This window comes from Equus quagga, chromosome 4 (genome assembly GCF_021613505.1).
Source record: "Equus quagga isolate Etosha38 chromosome 4, UCLA_HA_Equagga_1.0, whole genome shotgun sequence".
NCBI classification, from domain to species: Eukaryota; Metazoa; Chordata; class Mammalia; order Perissodactyla; family Equidae; genus Equus; species Equus quagga.
This window is the reverse complement of record NC_060270.1, coordinates 86,934,131-86,947,650: the sequence shown is the minus strand read 5'-3', so window position 1 is coordinate 86,947,650 and position 13,520 is coordinate 86,934,131. Positions and strand designations below refer to the sequence as shown.

Here is a 13,520-nt window from a genome sequence, read left to right as displayed (position 1 = left end):
TGAAGAAAGGGTTTGTGACTGAGTTTACTGTGTGATTTTGGGACAATTCTCTTTTCACATAAAGCGCTTTGTGGATATTGTTCTGCTGGGCATTATAAAGTCAATAAAACACAGCCCTTCCTGCCCCACAGTGGGTGCTCAATAGAGGCTGGCTGAATTCAAAGCTCAGCCCTCTCAACCTCTTGCTAACATCACATGAAAGAGTAAAGAAACACTTGGAAAAGTGGCTGTGCCTGGCAGAGCCCTTCCCAGGTATCAGAAACAAGACTTAGAAAACCCAATTACCACACACAGCTTTCCGGAACCTTGGTAATGGAGGCCTTTATTTCCAGACCTAGAAAATCAGACAGTTTAAAGAACTTGATACATATTCTTTGGGCAAATGCACTGCAAAACAATTTTAAAGACCATTATCCCTCTTTCTAACTAATTCTTCCCCTTGAAAGAGTTAATTCATTTTACATGGAGAAATTAACTATTTCATCATTAATCATTAATATATTTAATATGATTTTGTGTAACCAATCAAAAATACTGATATCATTGCTTTTTCTAAATCTTCGCCTGAGATACGCTAAGAAAATGGACTACTAAATTTGACTGGGCCTGTATTTTTAAAAATGGTTTAATGTCTTTTCCTCAGTTAAAAAAAATCTTAGTAAAAGCCTTAAAAAAAAAAGTTCACAGTTAAAACTGAAACAAGCCCAAGAAGTGACTATATTTGCATAACTTGATCTGTATTTGGAAGAAAATTCCACTGAAGACAACAATGGAAGCTTATCAAATCAGAATTTCACATAGATTTTCCATAGCCCTACTAATGAATACTGACTCATTGGTCAGCTATGGTGAAAATTTAATGGAGCTCTAAGATAGGAAATGCACACATCAGAGTGTGTTCAGTGGTTCCATTACATCAGTATGAAAACTGCATTAGGCATCCAGTTCCTCTGCTGCTTTCTGAGACCAATTCTAGAGCACCGTCGTTATTAATTCTTTAGCATTTTGATGGGGACCAGACCCTGCCACTGAATTAAAATCCCTTTCATTTTATCACAGTCATGAAAAATATGGACTTTACGTCAAATTGGGATTGTTTGGGCTACTAATCTAGCTTTATATTTTTTCAAGATGTCAGGTAACTTGTAACTGAATCCTTTTTAAGAAAATGATAATCTATAGGATGAATTCTAAAAGTACTAGTATTATATGAAGTTGAATCTGTAGAGGATCAAATACTGTCTGTGACACTGAAAAGGACATCTTCAGAGAGTAAAAGTCTGAGGCAAGCCTGATTTAAAGCAGGTGTTGGTTCTACCCCCAAATGCTTTTTCTACTCTATTAGTGACATATGGATTCATGCTTCATAAAATTTCTCTTTCCGCCATTGATTTGGAGTGCCAGATGATTTTTGTGATATGTTCACTTGTTTTGAAATGCACTGAAATAGATAGGTCAAACAGTTATGATATGCTATTTAAATAATTCTCATACTAAGTATTGCTGAAAACTGTAGATCTGCTTTGCCCTGTTCCTGAGAAATAATTGTATATTAAATCACCTTTTCCCTTGTACAAGGATCAGTCTTTCAACTTTCCCTCAGAGTTTATTTTTGCCCATTTTCAAGTTCTTTCTCACACTTAATTTTCAAAATATATCCATCAGTTAGAAAATTTGAAAAACAGGGAGAATAATGACCTCGATACATATGTTTTCATTTTAGGAAAATAATACATTTTGCCTGTGTGATCTATAAGGTGATTACCAGTTATGGAAATCTGCTATATCACTGGCTCTTTCCATCTACCCATCCTTTCATCTGTTTGGCACACCAACAGTAGTAACAACAGTAATGAACAATAATAGCATTAATAGCAGAGGACATTTATTGAATACTTACGTATCAGAAACTCTGCTAAATGCGTTACATGGATTGTCTTACTTATTCCTCTCAATGGCCCTCTCAATGGTGGGTGTGAGGACCCCCACTTAACAGATGAGAAATCTGAGGCTCAGAGAGATCATAATTTGTTCCACGTGGATACGAGTGGGTGGTAGAACCAAAGTCTGAATTCTAATCAGTCTAATACCACAGTCTCTGTTTTTCTATTCTATTGGATAGGTTGGAGTAGGATATTTCATTCCTTACTTTAGATATATTTGCAAAAGTACTTGCTTATTTCAGTTTAGACTGCACTTTCAGTCCTCCAGTTCACAAACCCATATGGTTTCATGACATTAGTTTGTCTCAGATTTTACTTATAGTTCTTTCTTCCTAGCACTTATTTCAGACTACAGTAAGGTGATCAGATAACTTGTTTTCTAAATCAGGACACCTCTGAGAGTGAAAAAGGCTGCTGTTATGAAGTCTGCTGGCTCAGTAGGTGTAAACTTGGATTGTCCAGGCACATGTGGACACGCGGGCATTCCGACGGGCCGCTAAACTATCTAATCCGCTCTCTGCTGCTAGCGCAGAGCCAGGTCCTCTGAGGGCAAAACGAGGTATCTTTTCCAAGCATCCTTTGATGCAACCTTTATTTTCTCGGGATTGGTTTTCTGGACAACTGTTTTTTATCTCTGTTATAGAGCAGAACATTTAGTAAGCAACCTAAAAAGAATCAAATATCCTCATATTCCTTTAGAGCTGAATAGCTATAGACACAGAGGTACATTCATTTATCACTGTTACAGTAAAAGTATAAAATGTCTTATACCTTTAATAAGTCCTTTTTCTTGCAGAGTTTTCAGGGAAGGTCTTCGGGTAATAAACTTCTTTAATCTGCTTTTAACTCGGTTTTTGTCGCTTGTATCGGAAGCACTGTGATGCAGTCTGAACACTGGAGATTAAAAAAGAAAGTCAGAGGCTTTCAGTAAATTTCTCCTTTATGATTATTACTTTATGCAAATGCAAATAGAAAACAGTAGTTATGGAACAACTACCTGAATTAATAGCTCAGGCCCTTCTGTTTATATAGAGCATATGTGTAAAATTTGCCCATATGAAAATATTAGCTCTGCTGCAACATGAATGTGCAATGAGAATGTGGTTAACTCCATATATTCACAATTTATTTTCATTTTCATTCCTTCCTATTTACCATGAGAACCTTTATCTGGATCATTCCACCTATTTGTATCTATACACAAAGTTACAGCCAGAATAAAGAAAAATTCATCTAAATTAGGGGAAAAACTTTTTAGAATTGTTAACTTCAATTTATGATGATTATATACTACCTCTAGGTAATCCAAGCATTTTCCCAGGTTTTATTTATCCACATAATTTTGTCAATCATCTTTTTATGTTAACCCAAAGTGATATCTTTTTTTTGAAGCAGATATTTCTTATTCTCCTTATTGATGTAAAATTACCACCAATTCTAGCTGAAATTCTGAAACACAAATTTGCCTCAAACTTTTTCCCTGTCTTCATAAGTTCCCTGTCCTCAGCTTCCTATCCTCACCTTTATCTGCAAAGTTAGGGTGTGTCAAATTCATTCCTGAACAAATATTTGCTGACTGTCTACTGATCATCAGTTTCCATGCTAAAATCAATAGTTAAATGATGACATAACACTCAAGGTCCAGACCTTCATTAAGTATAGCGTCTAAGTACATTTAAGATAACTTATTATTAATCACTGATAGCAAATTATATTCTCTGTAAGATAAGACATAGATCTTAACTGGGCCATCCACTGTCTTAACCCATTTATTTACATAAAGTGAGGATTTGAGATACTTTATTAGGCACGTAGAGGCTCTTTTCCTCTCGTACCATATCCTAGAATAAGCCAATCATTCATTTGGGTTAATAATAATTTATCTATAATGTATTAGACCTTACTATGTGCTTGATACACTCCTAAGCATCTAAAATGATTTAACTTAATTCTACTGTGATGTCAGCTCCACATGAGCAGGGATTTTTGCCTACATTTGTAAATGTTGTTCACTAATGTGTCCCTAATACTTCAAATATTGTTTAGCTTATAGTAAATATTCAGTCAACATTTGTTGAATGAATTCTCACAATGACCTTTGGAAGTATACAAAATAACTTTATCCATTTTAGAGATGAAGAACCTGAGGCAAAGAGGTTCAGTCTCTTGTCCAAGGCCAATTCTGGATATGGGACTGGATATGGATATAGGATTTTTATCTGGTGTTTTAATTTACTGGAATATTGGTGAAAGAATTGAAGGAGAAGGGAAATAAAAATATCGAGAACTCAGTTACTCACTTAAAGCAGAATGGTTTCAATCAACTAAGTTTTTTTAAGTAGGCATTGGGTGCAAAACATTTACTAAGTTATACTTGTAGGGGAGCTAGACTTCAGTCATTCTGTCTCCTCCTGAGGAACTCGGAAGAAAAAAGAGAAAGAGAGACTTAGGAGGGAGCTGCAGCTGGAAGAAAATAAATTGCCTGAATGGGAAGATTTGAAGTCAAATGTTCCTAGCGGGGTCTCCAAGGAACCCAGAAAAGTGCCTAAGGGAGAATGTCTGCTTTGAAAAGTCTGCCTGGCCCAGAGTGTGAGAAGCCTTCTTATAAACAGTCAAATAAGGACACTTTTGCATCCTCCTTCCCCTAGCTTTGACCAGAAAGTAGCTGCAAACTTGTGTTAGCAAGATCGGGCTTTGGGAGGAAGTGTAAGGCTGAGGACAGAAAGACACAAACGTGCCGCCCTCTCCCTAGCCAGGTGAAGAACAGAGTTTTAACTTTAAAGTCAGTTCAAAGTTTTGATTATCGCATGGGATTAGGCACTATTAACGATTGGGCTGAGGCGATACTTGCCACTTAAAAGGACCATAATATTTTATATTACCTTAAAGCAGGGTTCTCAACCTTGGCACTATTAACCTTCTAGGCCGGACAATTCATTTTGTAGGGGGTTGTCCTGGGCAGCATAAGCAGAATGTTGAGAAGCCTCCCTGGCCTCTACCCACAATACGCCAATAGCATCCCCTCCTCAGTTGTGAGAGTCAAAAATGTCCCCAAACATTGTCAAATGTCTCTTGAGGGGAGAGGAGGGAAAAATTGTTCCCTATTGAGAATCACTGCTTTGAATTGATGGGAAAAGTTATAGGATTTGCTTAAGTTCTCATTTATTGGTGGTGGAAGGTCTGCTCACACACTGAGAAAATGTAAAGAAACTGTGAAAAGCATAAAAACAAGTATTATTTTAACAATATATCTCTCTATAAATAGCATATACTTATAAAACATACATATCTAATCTATCATCTGTCTATCTACCATCTACCTATTTATGAAATGAATTGGTGATAAAAGTACAATCACTATCATGTGAGGAGCCTCAATGGATCCATCACTTGAAAAGGTTAGGAACCACTGCTGTAAACCATAGCTTCCCAACTATTGTGTCCAGCAGAATGGTCATATGGGTGAGAGTTAATGATGTCCTCAGCACTCAGGGTAATTGAGGAGGACCCAGGCAGCCTGAGCCCCAGGGACAGTTGCCGTTGGCTAGCAGCAGTCTTATTCACTTACTCCAGTGGGCTAAACATACAAATACTATCATTTTTTACGTGTACTTGAACTCAAACTTTGAGAAGCACTGCTTTAGACCTGTGCTGTTCAATATGGTAGTCACTAGTCACTTGGGGCTACTGAGCACTTGAAATGCAGCTTGTGTCATAAGTTCAAATAACAATAGTTTGTATTTTTTTGGTTAAATAAAATATATTATTAAAATTAATATGTTATTAAAACTTATTTCTTGTTCCTTTTTAAATACAGCTACTGGAAGACATTAGATTACACATTTGGCTCACATTATATTTCTGGACAGTGCTGTCAGATGATAAAAAAACCCACACAAATTGACCATCTACTACATACATTACATACATAGCCATGCTAGATTTAACTGGCATGGATAAAAATGCATATGGCCTATGTAATTCTAATATAGCATGGAAAGGAATATGAGATCCATGGTAAGGAGTATGAAGTACAAGAGACTGAGGGATCTTAGAGGAGAAATTGACCTCAGGTCATTTTGGAGAAATAGCAAGTGCCATTAGAACCACCGCAAGCAACGACTGCTTTTACAGGACCAGAAATATCAGGCATTCACCTATTCAGATTGTATGATTGGAAGAGTCATTCCGAGAATCTTAATATACTGTGCTTACATGATCTCTCATCAACTTTCATCATTGCAGTTACCACCAGTCGTACATGATTTGCTTCCACTGTAGCTGTATCGACGCCTATGAATCTGGGTTCTAGTATTGGAGGCTGAAGGAACATTTAACACCCTTCAGAAAAAATCTGCCTCAGGATAATTTTGGTCTCAAGTCTGCCTTTGAAATGATATGGAATAATCAAATTAAATTTTCACAGGTTACCAAAGGTAATATTTTCTATTTCTAGTCTCATTTCAAAATCTTGTCATTTTCCATGACAGAATGCCAAGAAATACAAGGCCAAAGGAGGTTTTTTATTCTGTCCTTTTGGAACAAGTAAAAATGATGTGATTAGAAAATACTTTGCAAATTAAAACACGTACACACAGTACAAATGTGAGATTGTGAAAATAATTATACAGTGAATTATATCTTTTTGGAACCCCTTAGGTACTCTGGTGATAGTATTCTTAATTAGAGAGAGATATATGTATATTATTTTGTTTTCAATACCACCATCTGGCTCCACATGTGAGAAATGAGTGTAAGGTGTATTGATTTTTCAAAGAAAACTGAAATTTATTTTTAAAATATTTATCTTGTTTCTTTTCATACACATCGAGAAATTAGCAGAGGCTTGGATATTATTACACAGCTTTTAACATAGCCAAAGTCTCCAAAGTTGCCTCTAATGACGACTTTCCTGGAGACAGACTAGAACATCAACTTCCATTTCCTGATGCCATAAATAATCATACTTAGATGACAAGTCAAATTACAAGGACTTTGCCATCGTTCATTCCACTCATTTTGTTCTAAGAAGAGTTATGCAGAAGTTAAAGTCAATAGATGACTATAATATATGGTATACTTTTTATTAACCAAATAACTTGAAAGTGCTATAAATACAAACTAAAAATGTAAAAAGCACACGGTTATAAACCAAAGTCCATCACCAGGTCCCTGTAAACGGCAGTAAAAGTCTTCGAATATTGTGGTTTACAAATCTGATTTTAACAGCCAAACTTATAAAACAGTTTATGCTTTTCTGTTGTCAAGGGAGAAAAACTTGCCAAATTGTTCATTTTAAGTAAATACAACATAACCAATTAAGGAAAGCAAAATTTAAACACATGCCTATGATAATCAGGACATAGTTTGCTTCTGATTTCACTACTGATTTTAACAGAACAGTGTTCCTTCCATTTTCCCACAGCACCCAAGTGACCCCACACATACTTTTAGAAACTTGTAATCACACAGTGCAAATAAAAGGACACTTTACTGGAAAATACACAGTGTGGTACAATAATCCATCATTTATGAAAAATAGAATTCAGCCTTTTCTTTTTCCTCAGAGATTCAACTACTTTTTGAGGGTGAAACCTACTGCAATTTAAAGATTTATGTTAAGCCAATGAGCAGTTTTTTTCCATTCCCATTTAAACTTTTTATTCAAAAATGAAAAGAGACTAAAGAGATATAGGTTTAAATTCCAAATCATTTAATATGATTTACAGAGGAATCACTCTTAATTCCACATATTTTCACCTCCATAAAAAGTTAACCTGAATTGGGTTAGATTCTAGAATTTACTTTTTTTTTTTTTATGCTTTCTTCTCTTTTTTCCGTTGATGGATGCTCTTTTCTTTCAAGCCCAAGCAAATCGAATATTTTTCAAAGCCTGAGAATTTCAAATAACAATATGCAATTTAAGTCTCAACACACACAGGCCAAAGGCATTAGCTTTAAGCACCATTCTTAATCAGTTGAGAGATTTAATTGGTATTAAAGCTGCTCACACCAGAGAATAGTTAGGATTGTGGGCTTTTAAAGATGATCTTCAATAAATATCATTACATATGAGAATAGGCATTAGCCCAACGCAAATTTTATACCTGACACAGCCATTATAGTGTTAAAATCACCTTTAGAGGTAGGAACGCTTATTGGAATGAGTCCATTTGTATACTTATTTTCCAACTTTAGTAATGAGAAGGGGAAGCAACACAATTTGGATGATGAACATCCATGACCATTCTATTAAGGGATGGGAACCACAAAAGAAAACCCTCAAATCTTCCAGAATCTAATGGTTTGGATAATGTGATCCAGAATTGTGCATCTGCCAGAATTTTTCTTGCTGGAGACTTTATTTTGAAATATCCCCTTCTTCTGCCAAACTTCTGTTCTCGCGGTATTCCCATGTTACAATTACATATTGTTATTATTATTATTTTTTTTTAAATTTGGAAACGCTGGGAGAGCTAACGTTTCAGAAACGTTGCTGAAGGAAAGTAGAGTCATTAACCTTCAGAAATGCTATTACAAACAACTTTCTGGGCTACTTGTTGTCACTTTTTTAGTGAAGTTTTACACGGGGATCAACATCAGGTGTAGGTAGATAAGTTTGTCAGCAGCGAAAAGCTCCCAACACTGCAGGTCTAGGAGGATGTTCAGGGCAAAGCTGGCGGCAGTTGCTTAGTGCAATCATCTTATCACACTGTAGCGTCCAGAGAGGGAGATCCAGAAAGAAATGACAAAATAAGGTTATATCAGGCTCTTAATCCCCAGAGATTCCAAAACACTCTTCAAACTATCACACAGATTACATAACAAAGTACTGAATTGTCTCCACTCGTGTTTTCCAATATGACCTTCTTGTACTTGGAATTACCCCGCTGTATCGCTTTCTAAATTACTGAAATAAGAGCACCTTACCAAAATTGATTGAAAAGGGAAACAAAGTTTATTAAATCTTTTTCAGCATCTTGCCTGATTCCTCCCCAGGGTGTACACGCTGAGCTAATTCATGAGGCCATAATATATACTGCTTTGCCCTCTCCAGGATGCAGTTTTAGAGCCCAGAGAACTTTGCACATAACTCCCTGTGGCAGAGTGGGCAGAAAGGGTAAGTTTGGGCTTAATGTACTGTTAGTCATTTAATATCTCTTTTTTTCACATGCTCAATGTAAATAGAAGTCATAATTTCAACCCCCAACTTGAGGCCCGAGAAACTAAGTTATTGAAACTTTAAGTGACTTACTTGAAACACAAATCATGATTAAATCTCAAAATAATTGGAAGAGGGAATGCAGAGCATTTTAACAGCAGTTCTTTGTTTTAACTACTTAATTCCCACCTAGACATTGTAAAAATACAAAGTAAATGATCAGTTCGAAACAGAAGGGGATATAGATGTTATCTATCCAATGATTCATATTTATGCTATCTACCCATTAATGAGAATTGAGAATTCATACAATGAAAAATGTTTACTTTTAGACTAAATTATCTAGTTTAAATAGCCAACTCTAACCACACTTTTACATTTTCAGTGTCAATAGAGAACTGGCAGTTTATTATCATGTCCCTGTCATTCAGCCATATGGAAATTCCATGACTGCTTTTCCCAGTAACATATGTATCCATGTATTCTATCTCTAATGTATTCATCTGCCTATGATGTAAATTTTTCATTGTCTCTTCAGGTATAGGCTTAATATTTTTATTTTGCTGGTAATATATCTTAGGTGTGTCTATATTGATAATGTATTTCTACAGTGTCAGTCAGGATGTTTTGTTTAAACTCTTTTTATAGCATTTAGTATAGCTTTGAGTTACCTAATAAATTACTTTCATGATGGTTATGATGATGATGACAACTTCAATACTGTAGTGCAAATATTCAATAGTATCATCACAACATGTAATTTTCCTCCAACTGTAAGTCTACCTGGTTTCTTTTTTGTGATCCTGAGTTGAAAAGGATCTTTGCATCAAAGATTATGGAAACAAATACTCAGAACTACATATTTTCTGAGCTGCATATTCAGAAAAAAAAGGAAGGAAAGAGAAAATATACCTACTAAATAGCAAAAACCTATGGTGTGTGTAAAGACACACCATGACATTTTTTCCTGGAACAGAATCAGATAGAGTATAAGATGTAAAGATTCAGCTCATCAAGACATCTTCTATTGACTAGATATTTTATCTTGGCTTCCTTTTTCTTCTTCTTCTCCCCAAGGCCCCAGTGCATGGTTGTGTATCCCAGTTGTAAGTCCTTCTAATTCTTCTACGTGAGCCACTGCCACAGTAGGCCAACTGACAGATGGGTGGCATGGTTCTGTGAACAGGAAATGAACCCAGGCCACTGCGAGCATGGAACTTTAACCACTAAACCATCAGGGCTGGTTCTATCTTGGCTTCTTATGACTTGATATAGTGTCATTAAAACTTTGTCACTTTGTCACTCGAGAGTTGTTCAAAATGTTGAAATTTGCTAATAAAGTAAGTGGTTACTGAGATAAGGTAGTAGCTGATTTTGAAAGCAAAATTACAGACAAAGGGCACTATGAAGTAGAAATATGTTTTCCGTGAGGAAGGATTATTTATTAAAGACAGGAATGGGTTCTCTCCTAGTGTTAGAAAACAGGCCACAGCCAAGTCAAATGAAAAGAGCCTTATACATGTATGTGAACATCAGTTCCCAAACAGAGAGCAAATAAAAAACAAAACAATAGAGTTGCAGGCACGGCAATTCAACCACAGAGGGGACACTATGGCAAGATTCAAGGAAATTAACACTTACAGTTCTGTAAAAAAAAAAAAGTCAAGCTGGAGATTGAAATAATATTCATATTTTAAAGTATTGGACAATTTCAATGCTGATTTCACATATTGACTCAGATTCTAGGCCATGCTTAGCAATATTTGAACTGGGTGGGTGGTATTTAAATCTTCTCTCCATGCAGACATAAATAGAGAGAGCTACTACTACATATTTTGGGGTTGTGTGTGTGTATTTGTTTGTAACTTTGTGACAATGTGTGTACAGATACTATATTCTTAGAAAATATAGAGGGAAGTAATGCATGACAACTTTGAAGCATTTTTGTTTAATCTCTAAACTCCTGGACTTACGTGGAATCAAGAATATACCACAATATATTCTGATTTTTCAAACATAAAATTTGATCCAGGACAGAAAAATATATTTTACAGGCATAAGTAGTTTGAGAAATGTCTTAAGCCAAATAATCAATATTTCAGAGGCAGTGGTGGAGTTAAGCGTTAATTTAGATTTCCTACAATCTAAATATGTATAGTATTGATTCATTTAAAGCAGTCTCAATTTTCACTTTGACCAGGCAGTCTGATCATCCTCACATCGCATGCATTATTAATAACGACTGATGTTGTCAGACTACTTGCCATGTGACAAGGAACTGTACTAAGAATGTTACATCTCATTTAACCCTTATAATCATTCAGTGTGGTAAATTCTTATTGCTGTCCATTCTACAGATTAAGAATCCAAGGTTCAGAGAGGTTAAGCCCTGTATCAAATAAGTAAGAGAGCCAGAAATCAAATGCGGGGCCATCTAATTTCGAGCCCGTGGGAACTCCTAACCGGCCCCACTGCCTGCCTCACCATCTGTGTGGCAATGCTGTCAAAGTTCTAAGGACACAGAGAGATGGCAATAGCCTCTCACCATAGTTAAGTACTTCCAGCCTAAGGTCTTAAATCATCTGATTTACGTGAACTGTTGTCTGAAATAACTCTAGGTGGTGTGTATCACCACAGACCTAAAGGGAAAATGAGCTGCCTTAGGTGAAATTAGTGAATCACAGGACAGCAACAGAGCTGATGGTTGAATACTCTCCGGATTGCCAGTCAGAACAGCTGAAGATGGCATCTGGGTTGCACAGAGCCATAACCCCCATGAGCACAAATCGAGCTCTTTGGCTACTGGGCAGAAGGCAAATATGAGAATTACTCACCATGCTCCAGGTGGCTATATGTAGCAAGACAGGAATGAATATAGGAGTAGAAATGTAGAGTGGGGATTGGGGCTCCCTTTTAAGCAAAAAGGGTAGTAACCTAGTCAGATCTCTCAATTTCTTAGTACTTCTTCTTGACTCCTGTCATCGCACAATGTTTTTCAAAGACAGACAGATGAATGCTTAGCCCACAATAGTATAAGCACATACATTCATGTCTATAAACTCCTTAGCTCTTCTCTCAGCCAAAAGAGGAAATCTCAATCTTCTCTATGCCCAACCACAGAGACTGCCTGTTTTATTCCTGGTTGCTTCATAGGTGTAAGATTTCAGGATCAGGATTTAAGGGGAAGCCAGATAAGGACCACTAATATATGGCTTCCTTCCAACAGCTAATGCTGTTCCTTTCAAAAGTGTGCATTCCAGGGACAGCCCCGTGACCAGGTGGTTAAGTTTGCACACTTTTGCAGCCCAGGGTTTTGCTGATTTGAATCCTGGGCATGGACCTAGCACCACTCTTCAAGCCATGCTGAGGTGGCGTCCCATGTAGCAGAACTAGAAGGACCTACAACTAGAATATACAATTATGTACTGGGAGGCTTTGGGGAGAAGAAAAAACAAAAAAAGATTGGCAACAGATCAAGGCCAATAGAAAAAAGAAATGTGTGTTCCTCTCTCTCACCATTCCTTCTCTCTATTTAGAATATTACAGGTTTTGGATTTTGAATGTTGGCTCTGTCACTTAACAGTGGTTGGATCTTATTCAAGCAATGTAAGTTATTTGTGCCTCTATTTTCTCATCTGTTAAATGGGGCTGAGAATATCCACGCCAAGGATTGTTGTGTCAATTAAATGCTCCAATATACACAAAATACCAGCGCAATATCTAGTAGATAATAAGCATTCAAAAAAGCTAACAATTTTCATGAATTTTGACGTTATGATAGATGTCCCATGTAACAATCAGTAAGTAAACAGAACAGGTGGTATGAAAACTCCCCTCCTCACCTTCCATCCCAGTACCTCTCATTTTTTCAACATTTACTGGGCATTTACTATGTACCTGGTATTACTAGATTATGCCTTTAGTTCCTGCATAAATTATATATCTATTAATCTATGTAAAATTAAATATATATTAATATACAGAGAAATTTTAATTGCTATTTGGCTCTCAGTTAAAAAAAATACTTGTATACAACCCCAAGAGTTTATCTGTGATTAATTTCTGCCAGGTAGAGTGTATTTCAAGACTTTGAACATGTGTTGAAATCATTGGGTTTTGAAGAACTATCCATTAAAGACTTTCTGAACTGTGACAATGGATATTGACAGTGCTTGTCAGACTAAACCACTATCGATTGGCTCACATCATGTGTATAGCAAAACCAATTTCTTTCAAGTGCTTCTTCCTAACTGAAATACATTATTGCAGCCTTCCTCTCTGTTTATTACAACACCCAAGCTCATCCCATGTAACGCATCCAGAGAAAAGGTTTCACAATGAACCAACGCAGCAGACTGCAACACAGAACGAAGTGACAGCACTTAGCAATCCAAGTGCTCTTGTACTGTAAGTTG

The 13,520-nt window shown here is 36.4% G+C and overlaps 1 protein-coding gene across 2 annotated transcripts in view; it reads right to left on the bottom strand.

The window, feature by feature from the left end:
• ARHGAP15 (Rho GTPase activating protein 15) overlaps positions 1–13,520 on the bottom strand; it is a 606,459-nt gene that overhangs the window by 255,814 nt on the left and 337,125 nt on the right. For both annotated transcript variants that reach the window (XM_046657907.1, XM_046657908.1), the window contains exon 9: positions 2,715–2,837. In XM_046657907.1, coding sequence (XP_046513863.1) covers positions 2,715–2,837 — 123 coding nt within the window. The remainder of the gene's footprint in view (positions 1–2,714; positions 2,838–13,520) is intronic.